A 20,908-nucleotide genomic window follows, 5' to 3' on the forward strand; every position below is an offset into this window, starting at 1 on the left:
TAAGATGAAAAACCCGATCTAAGACGACCTGAGGAATGCTCAGCACGAAGTAAAATCGAACCCAGTACCATTAGCAACCTAGTCATACAGAAAAGTCCAGTAGACACAAATCAACCAACCAAGGACAGACAACAACAGCGTCAACGCTTGCTAGATGGCACGATCGTCTATGTAATACTTATGTCCCAACGAGCTCAAAACATCATATACGAAAAAAAGGCAAAAACAACAACTACAACTGGCATATGGAAAGCCCTATACATCATACATAATAACCAGCAGCAGCACTACCACCATGAACCTCCTGAAGAATCTTCCCGAGAGCATGCAAAACTTCACCATCATCCTGTTCCTTTCCGGCAACTTGCACGGCCCGCACAACAAGCGGGTAGATCCATGCAAGATGCTTTTTGTGATCCTGGTCAGAGTCAGAACTAGGTTTAGCGGTGGTGGCTGATTCGCTCGGCGCTGTCTTGGGCGGCGGGATCGCCGACGGCTCGCTACGCAGGTCTACCATGCCGCGGAGGAGATGTAGAAGGGATCTGCGTGCGGGCGTGGGCTGCGGCATCAGGCCGCGGAGGGGTTGGTCTGCGATGTAGCCTTTCAGGGATACGGCACAGCGGAGGATAAGGTATGGGGTGATGGAGCGGGCAAGGAGGATGAGAGCGGTGTTTTGTTGTTCGGAAGCGGCTTGTGTGGCTTGCTTTGAAGGCGATGATGCTAGTTCGAAGAGTGTGTCGATCACAGCATATGCCATTTTGGTGCGTGTCGTGGGTGGAGGTTCGAAGGTCCTTCCGGGTCGTATTTCATAGATGTCTTTGAGGGGTTGGTCTTGGAGGGATTTGGCGGGAATGTCGAAGCGCTGAGGGAGGTAGATGAAGGACGAGAGCAATAAGGCGCAGGAAAAGTCCCGGCGGATTGAGTCCGGGATCACGGATGCTCCGAGTGATGGGATGATTAATTTCTTCAGTCGTTCAAAAGCAGCCACGTCAAAGGACTCGTCTTCCAGGATGGTGGCCCGGGGAACGGAAGTGGTTCGATAACCCCGAGCAGTGACAATACCGCTTGCGATGTCATTGACGCTCCTCCAGAATTGTGTGATTTCAGGACGCTCCGAGTCGCCATATTGTGTCTCCACGTAAGGAATTGCAACTTGAAGAACGTTCAAAGAGGCCGTTGTTGACTTTCGCCAGAGACTCGGTTCCCGATCCTTCCCTGACCACTCATATCTTTGGACAATAGGGTTTGAGAGGTGCTCTAGGGCCGTAGCCAGTGAACCGTTCGTGAAGATGTCTTTCTTGATGCCGTGATCAGCGATGTACCAGCTCAGGAGATCTATCGCGGCTTTAGAGAAGGCAAGATAAGTCGGTCTCTTAGAGTCACTCGAAGAGTCCCACTTCGTCAACGGTGCATCCGCAAAATCGGCAAGACATAATAGAATCTCTGGTTGTGAGTCGTCTTTCTCAAGGCATAGTGTCTTCAAGCACTCAATGATCATGGTTTGAAGGCGCGATAAGCGATCAATGTCTGGCGAGTATGGAGGGGAAATTGAATTCCAAGCGAGTAGACGCAGATGCCCGAGGATGCTTTCCACCTGCTCTCCAGCGATTTCAACCTTGTGTAGTCGATAGATCTGCTGGAATGACTGGAGGTATGCTATTGCCGCATCTTGATTAGGGCGTTCCAAGTCAAGTATATCTTCCCTATTTGCCGGGTGTCCATCTACCCAGAGTAGCCAAGCAGAACGCAGGGCCTGTGTGCTTAGACTACAAGATGCCTGCACACGACGAAGAATGTTCGACAGGCTGGCGTATACAGCCTCGCTGAACTCAAGAAGCCGTAGGCTGATCAACTTCCGGAAATATTCAAGCAGTCGTTCCCAAGACTGATCGAATAGGTCGTCTTGAACTATCGGCTCAAAGAAAGTAGTGATGAGATCGGAAGCCCCCTTTATCATGACAACAGTGGTCTCAGTCCACGCCTTGAGATCATCGGGGGTGCGACTGCTATTCTCCTCTCGTGTAATGGTGAGCTCGGTCTCGATTTCCTCTACCATTCGGAATAAGACACGGTTCAGACACAAGCGCCATGCCTTGGGCGACAATTGCTGACCGTAGGCGTCAAAGATCCTCAAGAGTGTCTGAACAGCGCAGTTCCGAATTTCCGGCCTGCTATCCGTTGTAAGGTCAACGATTCGTAGAAGGAGCAATAGCCACAGTGCGTTTCGCGACACTGAAGGATCCTCTCCCTTGGCTAGCCCTGCAAGGGTGTCCTCAGTCACAGAGGAGTCAATGTGTACCTCAATGCAAAATTTCTCGATTTGTCCCTGGAGGAAGTCTGAGACATTCCAGAAAGATGAGGTGGTTGTCAATGAGATATTGAAATCCTGCTGTTGCAAGGCAAATTTTGAAAAAGAGTCCACGAGACTCAACCGACAGGGCACTGGAAGCAAGGAAATGAAGTCGGACGCTATGAGCTGCAGAGACTTGTACGCGACTCGAACAAGTCGCGGGGAATTCGCTGTCGATGATGGCTGACGCCCTTTCTTTGGTGTTTCGGTGCCGTTGGGCTCGCCGAAAACGCTCGTTATGAGATCAAAAACAACGGACCATCCATCAACGAATGTTTCGGCATATTGTTCGAGTATGCTCTTTAAAGTTTCCAAGCTCTGCTCATGAACTTCGGCCACGGGCGCTGAAGGCGACCCTGCCGAACAAGCTCCACAATCATAGAGCAGTTGAACTTGAAGCTTGAGTGTTTGGAGGTTTCTCAATTGCCGTGCATTCCGCTCGGAGACATCTCCGGTATCCGTGTGCTTCAGTGTCTGGAAAACAACGTCATTAAGAACCTCGTTGGCTCGTAGACGAAGCTTTTGGATGTTTGATCTGTCCGCTGCACTTGACATCAATCTTCCCGTAAGAAGTTGCCAAGCGTCTTGGTCAGTATCAGCTAGTGATGAGAAACGTTCAAGGTTTGCCCGGGCTAGCTCGTTTGCCTTCTCGAGGACAAATTTCAGGAGTTCATCTTGCGTTTTCGACTTTCCCATTGAGCGAGATACACGGTGGGTGTTTTTGCGCATCAAATATGAGCGCGACTGAGGTGAAAGAACGGTGCTTGTAGTCTCAGTCGATTCTTGCGTCGATTCTTCGGGTGCTCCAGAAAGATCTAAGAGCGCAGTCAAGATTTCCTGGAATGAATCGCTGGGATATTCGCTTGTACTCTCTAGCATTTTAGCTGATGCTGCCTGCACGGCTAATATCTCAGAATTCAGATTAGCCTTAGGCACATCGACACCAGCGGCAGAGGATGTTTCTCCGGAAGCAGTGGTTGATGCTTGTGACTTCGTGGAAGCCATACCGATCACCAAATCTGTGTCTTGTAGGGTCCCTAGTATTATTGACCAGGCCGGCTGGTCTAGTGTAGGGCCTAAAGCGATGCCCAAATTGAGCAGCGCCCGCAAGCACAGGAGGTTCCGGGTACTGAGGGACACAAGCGCAACGTCCGAAGGCGCACTGGAAGTCTCAGCCGGTAATGGGGAACTAGTAAGCGACGCCTGAGACCCCTTCGATTTCTCATCTGATGATTTGTTAGACTGAGAAGCGGCTGTGGTAGGCGCTGCAGTGCCTGCAGTCCTTGTGGAAGTTGCGTCTGCAGGCATAGCTGCCTTCCCTATAGTTGTTAAAAGAGCATCGCGAGGCGTAGATAACCTGAGAAGGCCAGCAACGTGGGCTAACTTCTGAATTGATCGAACAAGGTTGTGGTAGAAGTCATCATCAAGCGAGGCGTATAGAAATGTTGAGCAAGCGGCAAGGATAGCAGGCCAGCATGTCTCAATGATTCCGGCACAGCTTTGTATTGCTGGGAGTTGGGGATGAGATTCCAGCAGCAGGGGATTGATCGGTACAGAGGACTTTTTGGGACCCAACGGCTGCAACCCTTTCGAGGAGTTCGTCCGTTGAAGGTCTTGTGAAGGCCGAGAAGAGCCACCATCCGGGTGGGGACTCATGACACGACTTCTTCGTTTTTGCTTCAGATCGGGCACCGTCAAGGGAAGTATGAATTTCGCGAGTCCTTCAGCAAAGCTACCGATGCAGTTCAACACAAGACTATAGATATAAGTATCAGGAGGAGTAGGAGGATCAGTCTTGTCAAGCAACTCCATATACGGTGTGCGAACCACACTCCACTGACTGCTGATTCCTGGTACATCAGTGTCCGTTGATGGAACGGTGGTTCCGATGACGCCAGCAACTCCACCAGCCTCGAGCGTGATCTGCTCCTCAGTGATAGATCTCGCATGCTCAACTCGGGAAGGCACGGTCGATCGGCTACTAACTCCGATCAATGTGGGCTTTTCGGAAGTTAGGCGGACAAGAGAGGCCATGTGGTCTTTGAGGATGTTCTTTCTCCGGTCATCCCTGTCGTACAGCGAATACATGAGCCTTACCAGACCTGGTTCGGCATATAAGCCTCGAAAGACCTCCATGCAGAGGACTCGTTTCCAAGGGGAGTTTCCGTCTGGCTCAAGGAGATGCGTCAAGAGACCAAGGGCCATCTCGCACTCCGCGGGAAGGAGTGACATATGGCGTTTGAGGAGCACCAAGAGGATGCGACTGACTCGAACAGTCTGCGAAAAGCTATGCCGTTCAGACAGATACCTTACGATCAGGGGCATGAGCCGAACACGCAAAATCTGCGTTAGCTCGGAATGGACAACGAATAATTTGCCGCTGTTGACCAGGATGCTCTCAATAAGCTCAAGGGTGAACGATGAAGAGAGGGATTTGATTCGAAGGAAGTACAAGGGTTCGCCATCAATGAGTCGACAGAGGTCGTCCAGGACCTTATAAGTCAGTGAGCCATGAAATCATGTCAGCTTAAGTGGAAGACCACCTACCCGCAGAGCATCGTATGCAAAATACCCTACATTCACAGGGTTCCCGTCGACCTTGACAGTCGTCGTTGGAGTTGTTTTATCGAAATTCTCTGGTTCTCTAGTCAGGCCTGTGTCGCGTTGGAAGGAATAGAAAGTACATGGTTACTGACTGTCTTCGATTGATACACGGTCAAATGTTGATACGATCAGTTGCTGCAATGTGGCTGCGGCGGTACTGGAGACTGCAAGCATCTTGTTCCCTTGCAGAGTAGCACAGATCTCCAAAGTGCTTACTAGGAGGTCACCTCCCAGGTCACTGGAGTAGTGCTGCAGTAGGGAAGGCAAAGACTGCAATATTTTAAGCTGAATATCCAGGCCTTCGCAACGTCAGTATGGAATGTAGTGTATGTAGGTGGTAACTTACTCATGTTCGTTGTCTCCTTCAACCCAGCAAGTACATCTTTCAGCCGCTCAGATGGCAGCGATCGTGAGGCCACTAGCCTTTGCAGGCAGACGACCCCAATGCCTGCAAGCTTCGCATGGCGGCTGTGGCACGCAAGGATGAATGGATTCGCAAACTTAGGTTTGCGCACCAAGTCTATAGAAAGTTCAGCGTATGCCCTTGACGGAGGTGCAAGCTGGTGGCTTGCAAACGCTCACCTGCCGAAATCTGCGCTTCAGACGTAGAAGGCAGTGCCTTCAATTCATTTAGAGACTCTTCAGCCGCCTACAATCTAGTCAGTACTGGCACTTGCGTATCCCTTAAATTGAGCGTTTAAACATACATTACGCAATTCAGAGTTTCTTCTCTTGGATTCTTGAATCAGATTCAAGAGCTCTGTCTGCAAAAATTGAGAGGACATTTCCACCGGAGTGCTTAATCAGTACATGGCCGATGCCACTCCCTATCGATCAAATAGTAGTATCACTAGGCAGATGTGGCTTCATGTGGTTGGGTCGCTGGTTGGACGACGGAATACAAAGCTAAGCACTTGAAACACGACAATACCAGACCGATATGTTCTAGAGTCAAGCCGTACCAATATAAACCTGCTGCAGCTGTAGCAGACAATGACCGGCTCATTAAAAACAACTCAGAAGCAATGGCATCAGGAGTGACATCTTGGGAGCGCCAAGGCACCCGCGGAGATAGAGCTATCACGTGATGTATACAGCCGTTATCATCACGTGTGGTAGTTCTTCAGGAACCCGGCGGGACCAGATACGCAGCCCAGCCAAACGGCCGGAAGTGGGATAAGGTCACAGTGCCCCTCCTCCGCCCCGAGGATCGAAACGTCTCCCTTACAACATCCTATCTAACTTTCGCTCACTTTCGACCTAACCCTACCTCTTATCTGCACAATGGGAGCTAAAGTGCCCAGAAATTTCAGACTGCTCGAAGAGCTGGAGAAGGGTGAGAAGGGCTTGGGAGCTGGTAAGTGCTATGCTACTCATAGTCATGAGAAACCCATTTCGCTGACGTATTCCTATCGCTATTACCTAGAATCATGCTCCTATGGTCTTGCAGATGGTGAAGACATGATGATGAGTAACTGGAACGGCACTATTCTTGGCCCCCCTCACGTTCGTCCACCGCTTCCGGCTCGCATCCGTTATACTACACAGTAGCGTCACTGACTTTATGAACGAGCGCAGAGTGTCCACGAGAACAGAATTTACAGCGTCAACATCCATTGCGGTCCGGACTACCCTGACAACCCCCCTACTATTCAGTTTGTATCCCGAGTCAACTTGCCATGCGTTGATGGCCGGAGCGGAAAGGTAAGGATTCGTCCTGTCTCGACCACTACTGCGCGAAAGGTTTCCAGTCTGACTTCATATAGGTCGATCCTACCAAGCTGCCTTGCTTGGCTCAGTGGAAGCGCGAGTATACCATGGAAACTATTCTAGTCGAGCTCAGAAGGTAACCAATTCCTGACCTTCAGGCTATTGTGTCTTTATACTAACAGTTTCCAGATATATGGCTCTGCCCCAGCACAAGAAGCTTCCGCAGCCTCCGGAAGGCTCGAACTTCTAGAATGACGGTATCATGACTGGTTGGGGATTCGAAAGCGGAGTATATGGTTGGTTTCTAAGTCAGGTTCATCTGCATTTCTTTTCAATGGCTTATTAGAGCATGTACAGTCTATGCATAACGGCGGGCATGGCGCGGTCTTCTTTGAAGCCTAGTTGCAATTCATCGATTTAGAACATTGCTCAGTATGAACCGTGTGTCGCTTTTGTCAAAGCCATATCTGCCGAACTAACAAGGCCTTGTACCCTTGTTTTTGGCGGGTATTCGTTCATATTTGGACAGCTTTCAGAAGGGACCATACCGGCGAAAGACATTAGACCATGATCAACATATAGAGGAATATCCGGGAATCGGGTCCCTTCCGTCGCCTGTTGTAGATTGGATAACAGTAGTTTATACAGCTGCACGGCACGCACTGCAAACTTCCGGTGCGATCGATTAACAAGTAATAGTGTCGGCCGTTTGTCAAAATTCTATTGTCAAAATTCTAAAAGTTCCTACATTGCATGCCCTGATTAGAATATATTATTGTTTGATCACAGTATAGGTATATCATTTCGGTTACACGTGACGTATTCCGGATTGCCGGGGTAGTCACATGTCTCCGACTAAAGTCCGGAACTTAAGCCTTCAGGATCATGCTGCCTCCTCGATAATGCATAGAACAGTTGTTCCCAGGCAGTCTTCCGCTCATCGTTTCGCAAGTAAGTTTCTTCAGAGACAGCAATATTTACTGAGCGTCACAAAGAGTTTAACTGACTGCTGTTTTCCTTTCCAGCTTTGGCACTTTATCGAGCGCTCCTCCGACAATGCGCCAAACTACCACATTATCCCTCCGAACTCGCTGCGTGCAAGCCGTACATCCAGAATAGATTCAACAGATACAAAACGCTTCAGAGTCCGTCTCAAACAGCCAATTCACTTAGGGCAGGCTACGAGGTGCGTTAACAAACGGCTCTCAATCGACCATTCAGTATCTAAATTCCGCGATTTCGCAAACACTCAGGCTCTTGACCTACTGTACTCAGCCTCGCAAGGCGACCAAAATGGCGTTCAACGGATAAAGAAACTCATATCGGAAAGTGAAGCGGCAAAGCGACAGAAATCCGAATGGCACAGGGAACGAGCTAAGGTTATTCCTGTAAAGCCCGTGAGCCGGAAGGAGCTGAAGAAAGAGGCAAACAAGCGATACCGAGTATTGACTGCGAAACGGCATCCGGATGCCACCTCTATTCTTGCACGTCCTCGGCCTGTAGTCAATGGGAAGCGTCGAGTTCCTGTGCTCGTGAATGCGCGTGGTTTCCCGTTCCTCCTCATCAAGAAGCCCCAGCCTAAGTTTCTTAGCGCTGTTCTGGATTCGAAACTGAAAAGGCGCTGGAAGAGGATGGAGCGCCTAAAAAGGCTCGAGTCTGAGTTGCCCATGGCCAGGGACGAGGATGAATGGGATCTACTAACTGGCCACAAGGAAGATGCAAAGTGGGCTGGGCCAATTAGAGTGTCCCTCAAAGAGGTGCAGGGACAAATATCAGAAGGTGATAGGAGGACTAAGGAACTGGCGCAAGCTATGTGGAAAGTCGTTCTTGAAGAGCGCAAGCTGGCGGAACAAGAGGAGAAGCAACGGGTTGAGCAAGCCGGAGAGCAACCAGCGGTAGAAAAAGGGAATCCCTCAGCAGAGGAACACGATAAGAAACGGCCGAGTGAGGGATGAATCAATGCCGGAAGAAATGTTCTGTTACAACCATCCAAAGCTTACGCTTGGCAGACTATCCTGTTCAGCACTTTATCCTTATGGGCCCAAAGCCGTCACATCCACCACGCTACCAGAACGGTGCCATTGTGAGAATTCTCCAACATCCCCAATGGAGCTAGATTCGGCGTATCTACTACCATTTACGGGGTACGCAGCTTCCCCGGCCTTTCTTCATGTCCATTATGACGGGTCAACGTTACTACCAACAGAGTGCGTTTGGAGATAAGAAATATGGCAGGTACATGTGCATAGTGCAACAGTGGTTGGCGCATGTACAATCATAACTACCACATACTAGTCTAATGTCAAGTACAATGTCTCACAAGGGATCCATACTGCTTCCATCTGCTATGCGGTAATAGACAAATGCTTTCGTAGGCTTACTGCACACCAAACTTCGTGGTTGGCTATCAACTGCTCAACGCCAACCAGCTAGCGTCCTTGTCATACAGCCGAGATTATTTACAATATAGTAATTCCAAGGAACGCCAACTTCTAGTGGCTCGATCCCCATCAAGCACGGAACTAAATTCTCGCCAGAGATCTCATCTAGAGACCCCAGCTTCTAAGCAGCTATCTTCATATTCTCCACAGCAGCCGGAATACCATCCTCCTCATCTTCATCAAAGTCTGCCCTTCCAGCAAGACCTCTCTCCCACAGCTGCTTGCCCGTCAACTTCTTTTCTTCCTTTGCCGGACCCTTCTTGGTAGCCTTCTTCTCCTCCGCCTCCTTCTCCTCGCGCTTCCTCTTCTCTTCCTCCTCCATCTCCTTTATGAACTTGTCGCGCCACTCCAAGAACGTCTCCCGATTAACAGCAGTGCCCTGGAACTTCCGGTTCTCCTCCTCTTCCGCCTTCTTCGCCTCCATCTCTTTTTCGGCGTGAACGGCATTCACGCGCTCCGCCATGAGCTCTTCGGCGCTCTCCTTCAAAGCACTAACCAGCGTAAATACCATAGCCATTCCCATGTTCTCCTCAATGGTCGGTTGCAAAGTTTCGAGAAGTCGGTCCCGGTCCTCATTGATGTCTAGTCGGGGGTGTTTCGGTGCGTTCGGAGGCGCACTCAACTCTAGTTCCGGTGCAACATCCGGGTAGTCTGCTGGGTATGTGACTTGCAGGAGCAAGACAGGCTGCTCTGTTTCTTCGACGTCATTTTCGGGTGCGTCAAGAGCAATTGATATCCGGTATGAGGTGTCAGAAATATCTGGGGTGAGATTCGGTCAGCGATTTTGTTGTTTGAGAGGTTTCAAATGAAGCATGCAAGGTGGGTATAGTGCCGCCTTCTTACCTGTGATTTCCTCGGGGAAAATGGAGTCGAGCACTTCGCGCTCTTCGATCTGGTCTTCGCGGCCCATGCTGCTTCAATTCTGCCGCCGGCGGGGCTGGAGGGGTATTGTTTGGTTCTGGGTTCAGGAACAAGGGCGATGGCTGGAAATTCAAGATTCAGACACTCAAAAATCTAGCAATATGTTAAATCGAAGAGACCAAGCAAATAGTCGCAGGTCTTATGGTCTAGACGTTGACAGGCTTGTGCATGGGAAATGAATTCCTCGGTCTTCAGGTGTGTAAGTAGAATACGCTGCGATCCCACATGCAAACAAGACAAACAGATAAGGAATCGCCCAAATTTGTCCCGCCCGAAAAAGGGAATTTCTATGCTCCGACTTCTCGAAATTCAAAGCTTCAAGCATTTACACTCAATATTCTTGTTTATAAAACCTTTCTACCCTTTACTCCGTGTCCTCGAATTACCCCTTCAAGTACGTTTGACATATAATTCCGTTACAGCTTATAGATCATGGGAAAATCAAGACCTCACAACAAGAAGGCCTCCAAATCTCGCGCAAAGTCCGTTTTGGGCGCTGGCGGCTCGGTTTCGAAACAAAAAATGAACGAAGACCCCTCTAAGCTCCTCGAGCAGGCGACGATACAGCTTCAGACCGGTCAACCGGATGCTGCTCTCCAGTTAGCTCAGCAAGCTCTTAACAATGCGCCGGACAATTCTCCATCTCAATTAGTGGCACTTAATACCGTTGGAGAGATCTACGTTGAGCTGGGCGAGATCGATGTTGCGAAACAACACTTTATGCGTGCCATCGAGCTCGACCCGAATGGCACGATCCCTGAGGCTGAAGGAGGCGGTGCTGAGAAGTTCCTATGGCTAGCTCAATTGAGCGAACAGGGTGGGAAGGACAGCGTTCAATGGTTCGAGAAGGGAGTGTCGTCGCTCAGGCATATTATCCAGCAGCTCGAGCAGAAACCCGGCCCCGAGGAAGCTCTTGAGCTGGCCGAGAAGAAGCGCAAGATGGCGAATGCCCTCTGCGCTGTTGCTGAGATCTACATGACCGATCTCTCGTAAGTCCCTCTTCAATTCGTCCTTCTTCCCATGGGTGGGTTGGTCGCAGATCTTTTGATGCTGACTGTCAATAGGTGGGAAGAAGATGCGGAAAACCGTTGCGAATCACTCATCACAGAAGCCCTCCTTGTCGCTCCGAATGCGCCCGAAGTACTACAGACCCTCGCATCGATCCGGATCTCGCAGCTACGGACAGAAGAGGCTCAAGCAGCGCTCAGGAGGAGTCTCGATCTTTGGAAAGATCTACCGCCCGAGGACTTGTCCATTCCTGACTTTGCGACAAGAATCAGTCTTTCCCGTCTCCTGATGGAGGTCGGCATGGAGCTTGAGGCTCTAGAGGTGCTGGAACGCCTTATCTTGGAGGACGACCAAAGTGTGGAGGCATGGTATCTTGGAGGATGGTGTCTGCAGCTCCTGGCCGGGAAGCAACAAGCACCTAAGGATGCCGACGAAGAGGACGGCAACACCCCAGAGGCCAGGCGCCATGCATCCCTCGTGGCTAGCCGCGAATGGCTCAAGCAAAGCTTAACGCTGTACGACCTCGTTCAGTATGAGGACGAGAGACTTAAGGAACACGCACTGGAATTGGTCCAAGAGATGAACAAGGAGATCGGTGAAGACATGGATGACGATGAGGCCGGGGAGGGCGAGGAAGACTGGGAGGACGAGGAGATCGAGGTGGAATCTGATGGCGATGACGAGATGGCTGACTCATAAAAAAGCTGCATGTTTGATTGTTACGAGAAATTCTTTGTCATGATACCAGTATATAAAAGGGCATGTTTTCCGATACAACCTACGGCTATTCAAAGGACTCCTATGCGGACACGATCCAGCAGTAGTCGAACTAGTAGTAAGTACTAGTAGTAGCTGCGATAGTCTCTCTATCAGCAGACGGCGCCGGATAAAGTAGGATCCGACCGCTTTCCCCCGGCGATAACCAGAGCCAAATTTATTCCGGCAGTTCGACTTCGAGTGGCAAATAGCTCAATGTGAGTGAGGAGTCGTTATAGAGGTTGCTGGAAGCGTCCTATCTTCCCATACAGGATGGACCTTGTTTCAGCGCCCAGCGGGGATGATTCCTCGTTGAAGGATCCGGTGGTCCAGGTGGAAGCCGTTGATATGGCCTCCGCAGTATCAAAGACCGGCACCGCAACGGAGAATACAGCCGCTGCGAAGGAAGAAGTGACTCAGTCGGAGTATGAGACCGATAGCGACGGCTCCGGCGACGAGTGGGAGACTCAGTCTCTATACGAAGACGCTATCCAAGTCCTACGCGACGATCAGCTCCGTGAGGGTGGTAAGCACCCTATATGATGTCCTCTATATGCGCGCACTGACCGGATCTTCTCCTTGTTTTAGTACCGGATGCCTGCACACTGGAAGAGGCCGTCGCCTATCGGAAACGACTCCATGAGGTTGGCAAGGCTGCATTTGTTGAAGAAACGCTGGGTCAGGACAAAGTGACTGCGCGGAAGCTGTGTACTGCGTTCGGCATCTTGCCCCCAGCCTTTCTAGACGATGCGCCGGACGAGGCCTTTCATCCTCTCCTGGCTATCGCGATTTCGCGCGAGTTCTCCAGGCGCCCGAAGCTCCCACAGTATAATACAATTGATGATGCGGTCAAGTTGCTCAAGGAGAGCAAGAATATCGTCGTCTTAACTGGCGCTGGTGTATGTTGATCAAGAGGATTGGTACCCGCTTATGAAACGTGTGCTGATAGGATACTCTCAGATTTCTACGAGTCTCGGAATACCCGATTTCCGTTCAAAGGACACTGGTCTCTATTCACAGTTGGCGCATCTAGGCCTGAGCGATCCTCAGGAGGTGTTTGACATCCAGGTGTTTCGCGAGGATCCCAGTATCTTCTTCTCGATCGCGAAGGACATTCTTCCAACCGAGAAGAAGTTTTCGCCGACCCACGCTTTTATCCGTGTTCTGCAGGATAAGGGGAAGTTATTGACCAACTACACTCAGAATATCGACAATATCGAGGCGAATGCCGGTGTTCTCCCAGAGAACATCGTGCAATGCCACGGATCGTTCGCCACGGCTACGTGTGTCAAATGTCAGTACAAGGTCAAGGGGGATGAGATATTCGATGAGATTAAGCAGGGAGTTATTCCTCAGTGTGACGCTTGCCGCAAGCGCATCGCAGAAGATTCGGGGATCAAGAGGAAGCGGAGCAGCAACGGAGTCCACAAGAACCGCAAGGACAATGATGGGGACAGCACTGATGACGACTACGAAATACCTACCCCTGGTGTCATGAAGGTTCGTGGAAAACCACATCTTGTACATTTGTTACTTACAATATGCTGATTCAAACTTCTTCAGCCCGACATTACATTCTTTGGGGAAGATCTTCCTGATGAGTTTGGCCGCCGGTTGCTACACCATGACCGTGATCAGGTGGACCTCGTTATTGTTATTGGGACTTCATTGAAGGTTGCTCCTGTAGCGGAGGTTCCGGGCGTGCTCCCTCGAACGGTTCCTCAGCTCTATATCTCGCGTACCGTAAGCCACCTTGTTCTTGTGCTCTTGCGCCTCGAGCTTTGCTAACAAGACCTCAGCCTGTGTCGCATACGGAATTTGATATCGATCTACTGGGCGACTGCGACGTGGTGGTGTCTGAGCTCTGTCGTCGAGCAGGATGGGAACTGAAGCATGAGATGATTCCCGAAGACGAGAAGGTTGAAGTGCTTCCAGTGGAGGGTTACGAGTCACGACATGTGTTTAAGGTTGTCGGCGCATAGCGGCGGCGTTTGGTCCTGGTCATCTCTGGCTCTGTGGATATCAAGGACGGCGTAAGTTTGGGTTTTTTTCTTCGAACAGTTTCTGTGGGTCATCTTGTTGGGAGGCATAGTATGTATGAGGGATGCTTAATCGGGTGCATAGCTGTACCATACAGCATGTAGTATGCTTGCTGCTTCGATGTATTTATGTTTTGTTTGACTGGCATCAGCCTGTGCGATAAACCGTTATTATTTCTTCATTTACTATATTCTTCTTTATCCTCTGTTTTATCCCAATGCTGTAGATTGAATTTCCTTATCTAGTATAGTACCAGTAGTTGTGTTCCCATAGTAGGCTGGTTGAGAGACCTAAGAACAGCAAGTAATACTTAGTATCCTGGGGTGAAAGATGGCGGGTTCCCGGCCAAATCCATCCAATCCACTGGAACAAAAAGAAAATTTATTTCCGCTCCTGTCAACGGCCATTAATTACCAAAGAACCCCCAGCAGATCAGAGCGGACCAAAAATAGTCCTTTGAAGGCAATTTGGCCCTGTACCACTAACTCTGAATCTTGATACATCCTCCAAATACGTGGCGAGCGTGAGTGCAACCGACAATGGAGTATCTCATTCGCTTCGCCCAGGCCCATGAGTCTTTTCGGCAGGCCGAGATCCAGGCACTGGCTGACCTGGCGGGCGTGAAACTCGAATTCATACATTATGATAAAAATGTAAGTATAATCTCTTTTCTTCTGTTCCTCAGCCCCGATAATCTATATCATACATTCATTGTGTGGTTTCCTGCCCCGCGTGAGGAACAGAAAATGTCACTCACCCCTCATTGGGATCATTATTCTGTCCCCGCACCAATGACTATCCACCATCTATCTACATTTCATACCGGCCGCTAACCACCATCACCAGTCCCCATTCTGCACCATAAGACTACCCGATGAAGCGGCAGCTCGTGCAGTGATTACCCGAAGCATTATAGCCAAGGATATCTTCGAGCTCTGGGGCCAAGGCACCAACTTCGACGAAGTCTACGCCGACGTCCGCAGGCGGACGGAGGATCGCTGGGCGCAGTACAGGGACTCGTCGTTCCGATTCACCATTGACAGCTTCGCCGGAAAGCGCAGCAGTGAGAAGAAGCGCGAGATCATCCAGTCATTTTCCTTCCTGGGGTTCAAGGGCCCCATTCGCATGAAGAACCCGGATCAGGATTTCTGGGTCTTCGAGGACTACGGGTTGGATCTTAACTCGCCTGGTACGCCTCGTCCGGAGGGCCAAGAGCCAAAGATTATCTACTTTGGACGCTGGATTGCGAATAGTAGTCGCGATGTCGTCAATAAATATGACCTCAAGAAGAGACGCTATATTAGCACTACTTCTATGGATGCGGAGTTGACCCTCATTACGGCTAATATGGCTCATGCCGCGCCTGGAAAGCTCTTCTATGACCCGTTTGTGGGTACGGGGAGCTTCTTGGTGGCTATGTCGCATTTCGGGGCTGAGACGTTCGGATCGGATATCGATGGACGCAGTTTCCGGGGTAAAGAGATGATGGAGAGGGGTGGGACGATGGGAGTGTTGTCGAACTTCCAGCAATATGATATGGTCGGCAAATTTATGGATGTCTTTACTTCCGACCTTACAAATACGCCTTTGCGTTCGGCTCAATTCTTGGATGGCATCATCTGTGATCCGCCTTATGGAATCCGCGAAGGACTCCGGGTCCTTGGAAGACGCGAGGGTCTTAGGAACGAAGAGGTTATTATCGATGGAGTTCCTGCTCACTAGTATGTCTACATTACCGCATTTTGAGTATCAGTATCTGGACTTGGATGCCAACTAACATGCGTCCAGTCGACCCGGATATATTGCGCCTAAGAAGCCCTACGGCTTCGAGGCGATGCTCAACGATATCCTCAACTTTGCCGTCAGAAGCCTCGTTACAAATGGACGCCTAGCCATGTGGATGCCAACGGCAAATGACGAGGAGGTTGAATTGGCCGTACCGATGCACCCCAACCTGGAGGTAGTGAACGTATCTGTCCAACCATTCTACACCTGTAAGTTCATATGAAGCCTTCCCAGACAACATGTGAGATAAAGTACACGGCTAACCTGTTGACCAGGGTCTCGTCGACTTATCACCTATCGAAGATTACCAGAAGGACAGGTCTCGGATGTTTCCAAAGGCCGGCAAAAACTTGATGCTCAGGGAATGTACGCAGACGAATTGAATGAGTTCAGAAGAAAGGTATGCCATGCCGACACAGTATACCGCTATACAGTCCTAACTATTCAATCAGTATTTCATGAAGAACCCGCCCGACAGCTCGAAATCAGGAAGAGAAAGCTCCGCCTCATGAACAGCATTAGACTAGACAATAACCAAAAATCGAACAAAAGCAATAATGACTCTAGAACGCCCAACATGATACAAACCAAGAAACAGCCACATCTATACTTTTACAAATTCCATCAAAGCTTCCCCTTTTCCACCCCAAATCCCCCAAACTCACCTTCCAAGTCCACCCCTTCGTCCCTCTTAACCCTCTCAACTTCCCTCGCCAACTCCTCCCTCAACAACCCAGCCAGACCTTCCCCCTCGTCATCATCCAAATCCTCCCTCTGCCCACGCCCAAACATAACATAACTCAAATGAGCCTTTCCCTTCCCTTCCGCCGGCCGATCAGGCGGCCTGGGAATAACATGAAAGTGAACGTGAGGGACCTGCTGCGCAGCTCTGACACCTAAACCAATCCCCACTCATTAGCCAGTAAATCCCAAATAAAGTAAATAGCCTAAACGCCAAATCTCAAATACGGGACAATAAGACATGTAGACATCCAAGGTTCCACAAGCCATAAGATCGACAAACCAAATCGCCGCGCCGTCAAGGTTACACAAGCATAACATAGATATAGTAAATGCTTAGCAACGGAACCTACCATTATTCTGCACGACATTCCAATTCCACAACGAGTTGAAGTCCCCTTGCTCTTCCTCTCCGAAGAGGGTCCGCATCACGACCCTCGAGATAACGGGGAGCCATTGGCCGATCTGTAATCATTCCATGCGTCAGTAAGTAAGATAACCCATAGTAAATACTGTAGTACGTATTCAAAAACACTACCATAACCCAACAAACCCATTCCAATCCAAACCTTACATAACTAACACATAAAATAACAACCCAACTCAAATCCAAATAAGCAAAAGTAAACCCCAATTCCAGAACAAACCCAAAACAAAAAAGAACTGTTAACAACGTACCTCCCTCCCTACAGCCACCCTTACATCGCCCAACCTCTCACAATGTTCCCTCGTAGCAACCAAAACATGTCCTCTCGTCAAGGGCATAATATCCAAAAACGCCAGGACATGTTTCGTGGACAGGAGGAGATGGGCATGGCCAGGGCCGTCTGAATTGCTCGGCTCGGTAAATGAATCCGGGGAAGGAATGTCAGTAGTAGTGGACGCCGCCGCGGCAGCCGCTAAATTTAAATGATCATCGTGGGAGGAATTCTTCGGGCGGAGGAATGTCGTTGGTGGGAGGGGCGGGTATTTGTGAGCGATGGCGCAAAAGGGGCATGTGTGGTGATGATCTGAGGTCATGATGGTAGGGGTTGGTTGGCTGGGTGGGTAAGATAGATAGATAGATAGTAGATGGATATATCTGGGGTAAGGGATTGGGGGTGGATAGGATGAAGGGTTGTTGGGTTCCTGAGATTGATTGGTGGTAGTTGGGTAGTGACTGGGTCCGTTCCTTAGAGCAACCGGGACTAAATATGTGTCTGTGCTTTGGAGCTAGGAGAGAGGGAATTTGATCGTCACTGGGGGGTATCTTGAGTAGGAATTCGAGATTTGGTTGCTGTGCAGAAGGATGAGGAGATATGGGATGGCTAGCTTGTTGATCCTCGGTGCCTCGGTTCCCAACTCCAGGTCACTGGCAGGTTGGAAACTTCCCGCGCATTAACCACATTTGCTTACTTAGAAGGCTTGTATCTAGGTGATCTGCAAGTAGGATCAAGGGGTGGTACACAAACTTCCTGGTAGTTCAAGGCTAAACTAACCATCCTTAACGCACATTACCGTAATCCTTGCCACTCTATCCGTGATATACCCCCGCTAACTCAACATGAATGATACTAATACCAAAAACAAGCCCTTTTTCACCTTTCTCTCAACCTTGATCTATGCCCCGATGTGTACTGTCGTAGCTGTATGGCATTGGTTCATTCCGCACGCATTGACCAACATAATGCGGTAGTAGATAGATCGTCACGGTCCTGCGGAAGCTGTGTAATAAGTCCGAAGAGTACCCGACGCCGATGAACAAGAACTTTGGATCCAAAAATAAAAAGAAACGAGTAAATTTCCGTCCTCGAAATGTCCGACGCCTGGAAGTCACACAGGGTAAGACGGGAGAAGGTTATGTAAGGTATCAAAGCAAGTGCGAAACAACCCAGACACTACCAGAATTGAAGAGAATCGAAGAACAGCAGAAAAAACAAAGCCAGATGTGCGCCAGACACCCCTGGAAGAAGCGAAGATGCAAACGTCCGCAACCGAAAACAACAAAATGCCGTTCATAAACATATGCAAGAGGTGCCTAATACCATCACGAAAGAAATACCATCATATGGAATCAACAAACTCCTATCCTCGGTCGTGCTGCCTGACGCCGATATTAAGTCACCAGAGGCGGCGGGTTATTTATTCATGGTCTTTCATATAAGAGTAGGGCTCGGATAGCGAGCTGTTGATATACAGGTGGTGGTATTTCTTTGCCCATTGCCGGGTGAGGATGGATGCTAGTCACGTTAGCGGTTGGTGGTCCAACGTCAATGCTATAGAGGCAACATACCCTTCAAGAACTTCTTGCTGGCGTATTTCTTGAAGAACGCCTCATGAGAGACAGGGCGGTGAAGGTAATCAATCATTAAGCGGAAGACGGGGTCGATCTCTTCTTCAGTGTAACCGGCATAATGAGCCAGGGTGGCATCCTAAGTTATCAATTAGCATAATGAGCCTGTAAGATGTGTGGAAGAAACATACCCAGACACCCCGGTCAAGGATGAGACGAGCCAGATACATGGCAGCAGCCGCCACATGACTCTGGCGGTAACCCATGAACCTGTGGTCCAAGAGGCTGATTTCCATGAGGTACTTGCCGAGAGTACGGGTCTGGATATCATAGTTGTCTGCTTTCGAGATACGACGGAGGAAGTTCATGGGGTTGGGGTAGCTCATGTTGTACTCGAGCGTAGCGAGAATGTGCCGCTCAGCGTCCAAGATCTCGCGATCGGTGAAAGTTCCGTCTGCGACATCGGTGAAGTTGGCAACGTGTGGCGAAAGAACTTCCTCATACTTGGACGCGATGAACATAGCGGCGACACCAACCAGTTGAAGACGGTCCAGAGCCACCACCTCAGCAGAGAGGAAGCGGTCAATGATGTTGACGGCAAGGAAGAGGGTCTCGGGGAGGAGGCGAAAGCGGGTGTGGACCTCGATGAGCCAGTCAACAAGGATGCCGCGCATCTTCCACTCCAGGTCAGGTTGATGATCGATGTACTCGGCGTTGGGCAAGGTCTCCAGCTCAAGGTCCTTCAGATATTCGAAGATATCGACAACGTATTCAGCAACCATCAAAGGGTCATCAAGATCTTCGGCGTCGAGATCGTCGACAAAATCATCGACAGGCTTTTGCAGAACCTTGGGATCGACAGGAACATTGACATCCTCCTTGGCGTTGGCGAGCTTCTCGGTGAGAGTCTTCTGTTCGGTAACCTTCTTCTCGACTTCGACCTTCTTTCGGGGGCGCGGTTCCTCCTCAGCTGCCTTCTCTTGAATTGCCTTCTCGCTGGATGTCCGCTTGGTACCCGATCCACTTCCGGGGCGCTTTGTTTCTGTGGTAGGCTTCTTGGGGTTGCTGTCTTTGGGTCCCAGGGCAGCGCGTGACGAGTTGTTGCGAGTAAGTTTCTGAACTCCACCAGCCTGCAATGTTGCTTTAGACGTCAAGCCAACCTTCGTGGCAGCTGGCTTCTTGGCATCCTTGGTCTCTCCATTCTCTGCTTTGGAAACATTGCTAACATCACCAAGGGCGGCGCGTCTCCGGGTTCCGGTGGTAGTGGTGGTGGTTGCAGCCTTCTTCGTCTGGAGCGGCTTCTTGGCGGGGGGAGCCCCAGCGTCATTGACTGACAGGGCAGCGGCCTTGGCCCGCGTCAGACGCGTCGATGGGCCATTCTCATCGTTCTCGTTCATCGTGCCTCTCGTACGAAGACTCCGAGCCTGTTGAACGGTTAGAAATATACGCGTGCAAGATGGACCTTCAAGCCCATCGAGCTCGCGACCGAGGATTGCACAACGCGTAGTGAGAGGTCAAGGACACTTACAGGTGGCATGATGGATAGGGGGAGAAGGTGAAATGAATATAAGGAGGGGCAAAGAAGGGAATAAGAGTAGAGTGCAAGAGTATGGTTCTGCAGGCGGTTGGAAAGTCTAGTCAGCATTCCAGGAGAGATTACCCCAGTGGAGCTCAAATACCGGTTGCCGGAAGGCAGATTTGCACGTACCACGCGTGAATATGTGTCCAACCCCAATCAATTAGTCTGAATGCAAGGTTTCTCAAGTCGAACGGTTGGGTACTTGGAAGGAATTTGGCAGGAGTGGGCTCAGAATCGTGGCATATATGGCTTTGTTGATGCTATTGACAGGAGCTCGCAAGACCCGAGACACGTAACTTTCCACGGCGTTGACGGCCCCAAAGTATGTTTTTATGGTGATATAGCAAGGTAGGGTAGTAGTTTATAAGTAATGACACGAGAATTTGGCGAAGAAACGGGGTCCTATTAGGGGTGGTGGTCGCCTCCCTGGAGTAGATGATGATGGAGAGGAGTAGGAAAAGGTGGTAAACTTGACAGGGCAAAGAGGATGTTTGGCCCTAGTCTTAGCGTGGAAACTGGCCAGGCTGGGAAAGATGCCCCACAGCACAATCCAGTGGGATCGCGTGGATTGCGGATTATTAACTGCTGTACAACGTCGTGTATATGCAAGCCTGGAGACAATAGTCACGGTCCCCAGGTATTATGGTATGTACGGTGAAGGCCAATTGAGAAATAGTGGTAGTTGGTAGGAGAGAAGTGGA

General features: G+C 50.0%; 9 protein-coding genes across 9 annotated transcripts; 5 read left to right on the forward strand and 4 right to left on the reverse strand.

Moving 5' to 3' along the window:
• Positions 1-51: 51 nt before the first annotated feature.
• Positions 52-5,966, reverse strand: BO85DRAFT_474718 (putative endosomal peripheral membrane protein (Mon2)). The gene is made up of 6 exons (XM_025662674.1): positions 5,662-5,966; positions 5,537-5,603; positions 5,301-5,474; positions 5,047-5,253; positions 4,898-4,986; positions 52-4,843 (listed from the first exon to the last, which is right to left on the reverse strand). Exons 1-6 carry the CDS (start codon positions 5,737-5,739, stop codon positions 263-265), a joined length of 5,196 nt encoding a protein of 1,731 aa, XP_025520122.1. The 5' UTR covers positions 5,740-5,966; the 3' UTR covers positions 52-262.
• Positions 5,967-6,219: 253 nt separating this feature from the next.
• On the forward strand, positions 6,220-7,049 carry BO85DRAFT_445629 (E2 ubiquitin-conjugating protein MMS2). The gene is made up of 6 exons (XM_025659309.1): positions 6,220-6,311; positions 6,381-6,460; positions 6,533-6,658; positions 6,721-6,800; positions 6,854-6,960; positions 7,022-7,049. The coding sequence occupies exons 1-5, from the start codon at positions 6,239-6,241 to the stop codon at positions 6,912-6,914; spliced, it is 420 nt and encodes a 139-aa protein (XP_025520123.1). The 5' UTR covers positions 6,220-6,238; the 3' UTR covers positions 6,915-6,960; positions 7,022-7,049.
• A 517-nt stretch (positions 7,050-7,566) lies between these two features.
• BO85DRAFT_362397 (LYR motif-containing protein) lies at positions 7,567-8,945 on the forward strand (the record flags this gene model as incomplete). The annotated part of the gene is made up of 5 exons (XM_025655629.1): positions 7,567-7,615; positions 7,690-7,850; positions 7,918-8,608; positions 8,674-8,747; positions 8,817-8,945. 5 exons carry the CDS (start codon positions 7,567-7,569, stop codon positions 8,943-8,945), a joined length of 1,104 nt encoding a protein of 367 aa, XP_025520124.1.
• A 281-nt stretch (positions 8,946-9,226) lies between these two features.
• On the reverse strand, positions 9,227-10,015 carry BO85DRAFT_363159 (RWD domain-containing protein; the record flags this gene model as incomplete). The annotated part of the gene is made up of 2 exons (XM_025655649.1): positions 9,227-9,864; positions 9,949-10,015. 2 exons carry the CDS (start codon positions 10,013-10,015, stop codon positions 9,227-9,229), a joined length of 705 nt encoding a protein of 234 aa, XP_025520125.1.
• A 443-nt stretch (positions 10,016-10,458) lies between these two features.
• On the forward strand, positions 10,459-12,012 carry BO85DRAFT_363803 (ACL4 family protein; the record flags this gene model as incomplete). Its single annotated transcript, XM_025655674.1, has 3 exons — positions 10,459-11,015; positions 11,091-11,694; positions 11,911-12,012. 3 exons carry the CDS (start codon positions 10,459-10,461, stop codon positions 12,010-12,012), a joined length of 1,263 nt encoding a protein of 420 aa, XP_025520126.1.
• A 51-nt stretch (positions 12,013-12,063) lies between these two features.
• Positions 12,064-13,772, forward strand: BO85DRAFT_362184 (putative histone deacetylase SIR2; the record flags this gene model as incomplete). Its single annotated transcript, XM_025655615.1, has 5 exons — positions 12,064-12,316; positions 12,379-12,689; positions 12,751-13,290; positions 13,354-13,533; positions 13,590-13,772. 5 exons carry the CDS (start codon positions 12,064-12,066, stop codon positions 13,770-13,772), a joined length of 1,467 nt encoding a protein of 488 aa, XP_025520127.1.
• Positions 13,773-14,193: 421 nt separating this feature from the next.
• BO85DRAFT_413265 (tRNA (guanine-N2-)-methyltransferase) lies at positions 14,194-16,229 on the forward strand. The gene is made up of 5 exons (XM_025657601.1): positions 14,194-14,483; positions 14,677-15,551; positions 15,619-15,824; positions 15,891-16,015; positions 16,068-16,229. The coding sequence occupies exons 1-5, from the start codon at positions 14,370-14,372 to the stop codon at positions 16,125-16,127; spliced, it is 1,380 nt and encodes a 459-aa protein (XP_025520128.1). The 5' UTR covers positions 14,194-14,369; the 3' UTR covers positions 16,128-16,229.
• BO85DRAFT_474724 (HIT-like protein) lies at positions 16,211-17,623 on the reverse strand. Its single transcript, XM_025662675.1, has 3 exons — positions 17,035-17,623; positions 16,710-16,821; positions 16,211-16,511 (listed from the first exon to the last, which is right to left on the reverse strand). Exons 1-3 carry the CDS (start codon positions 17,374-17,376, stop codon positions 16,240-16,242), a joined length of 726 nt encoding a protein of 241 aa, XP_025520129.1. The 5' UTR covers positions 17,377-17,623; the 3' UTR covers positions 16,211-16,239.
• A 793-nt stretch (positions 17,624-18,416) lies between these two features.
• On the reverse strand, positions 18,417-20,200 carry BO85DRAFT_128849 (B-type cyclin nimE). The gene is made up of 3 exons (XM_025653971.1): positions 18,820-20,200; positions 18,629-18,767; positions 18,417-18,575 (listed from the first exon to the last, which is right to left on the reverse strand). Exons 1-3 carry the CDS (start codon positions 20,023-20,025, stop codon positions 18,478-18,480), a joined length of 1,443 nt encoding a protein of 480 aa, XP_025520130.1. The 5' UTR covers positions 20,026-20,200; the 3' UTR covers positions 18,417-18,477.
• Positions 20,201-20,908: the final 708 nt, after the last annotated feature.

Source organism: Aspergillus piperis (assembly GCF_003184755.1).
Source record: "Aspergillus piperis CBS 112811 unplaced genomic scaffold BO85scaffold_2, whole genome shotgun sequence".
NCBI lineage: Eukaryota > Fungi > Ascomycota > Eurotiomycetes > Eurotiales > Aspergillaceae > Aspergillus > Aspergillus piperis.

Excerpts from the sequence above, each read along its gene's own strand:
- BO85DRAFT_474718 (XM_025662674.1), bottom strand. The coding sequence starts at position 5,739 with ATGTCCTCTCAATTTTTGCAGACAGAGCTCTTGAATCTGATTCAAGAA. Across the intron at positions 5,475-5,536 it reads TGAAGCGCAGATTTCGGCAG|ACTTGGTGCGCAAACCTAAG; the intron begins GTGAGCGTTTGC and ends AACTTTCTATAG. Across the intron at positions 4,844-4,897 it reads TTGCATACGATGCTCTGCGG|GTCCTGGACGACCTCTGTCG; the intron begins GTAGGTGGTCTT and ends CTGACTTATAAG.
- BO85DRAFT_445629 (XM_025659309.1), top strand. The coding sequence starts at position 6,239 with ATGGGAGCTAAAGTGCCCAGAAATTTCAGACTGCTCGAAGAGCTGGAG. Across the intron at positions 6,461-6,532 it reads CTATTCTTGGCCCCCCTCAC|AGTGTCCACGAGAACAGAAT; the intron begins GTTCGTCCACCG and ends GAACGAGCGCAG. Across the intron at positions 6,659-6,720 it reads TTGATGGCCGGAGCGGAAAG|GTCGATCCTACCAAGCTGCC; the intron begins GTAAGGATTCGT and ends GACTTCATATAG.
- BO85DRAFT_413265 (XM_025657601.1), top strand. The coding sequence starts at position 14,370 with ATGGAGTATCTCATTCGCTTCGCCCAGGCCCATGAGTCTTTTCGGCAG. Across the intron at positions 15,552-15,618 it reads GATGGAGTTCCTGCTCACTA|TCGACCCGGATATATTGCGC; the intron begins GTATGTCTACAT and ends ACATGCGTCCAG. Across the intron at positions 15,825-15,890 it reads TGTCCAACCATTCTACACCT|GGTCTCGTCGACTTATCACC; the intron begins GTAAGTTCATAT and ends CCTGTTGACCAG.
- BO85DRAFT_474724 (XM_025662675.1), bottom strand. The coding sequence starts at position 17,376 with ATGACCTCAGATCATCACCACACATGCCCCTTTTGCGCCATCGCTCAC. Across the intron at positions 16,822-17,034 it reads GGGTGGCTGTAGGGAGGGAG|ATCGGCCAATGGCTCCCCGT; the intron begins GTACGTTGTTAA and ends GAATGATTACAG. Across the intron at positions 16,512-16,709 it reads GAATGTCGTGCAGAATAATG|GTGTCAGAGCTGCGCAGCAG; the intron begins GTAGGTTCCGTT and ends GGATTGGTTTAG.
- BO85DRAFT_128849 (XM_025653971.1), bottom strand. The coding sequence starts at position 20,025 with ATGAACGAGAACGATGAGAATGGCCCATCGACGCGTCTGACGCGGGCC. Across the intron at positions 18,768-18,819 it reads TCCTTGACCGGGGTGTCTGG|GATGCCACCCTGGCTCATTA; the intron begins GTATGTTTCTTC and ends TTGATAACTTAG. Across the intron at positions 18,576-18,628 it reads CAGCAAGAAGTTCTTGAAGG|CATCCATCCTCACCCGGCAA; the intron begins GTATGTTGCCTC and ends TAACGTGACTAG.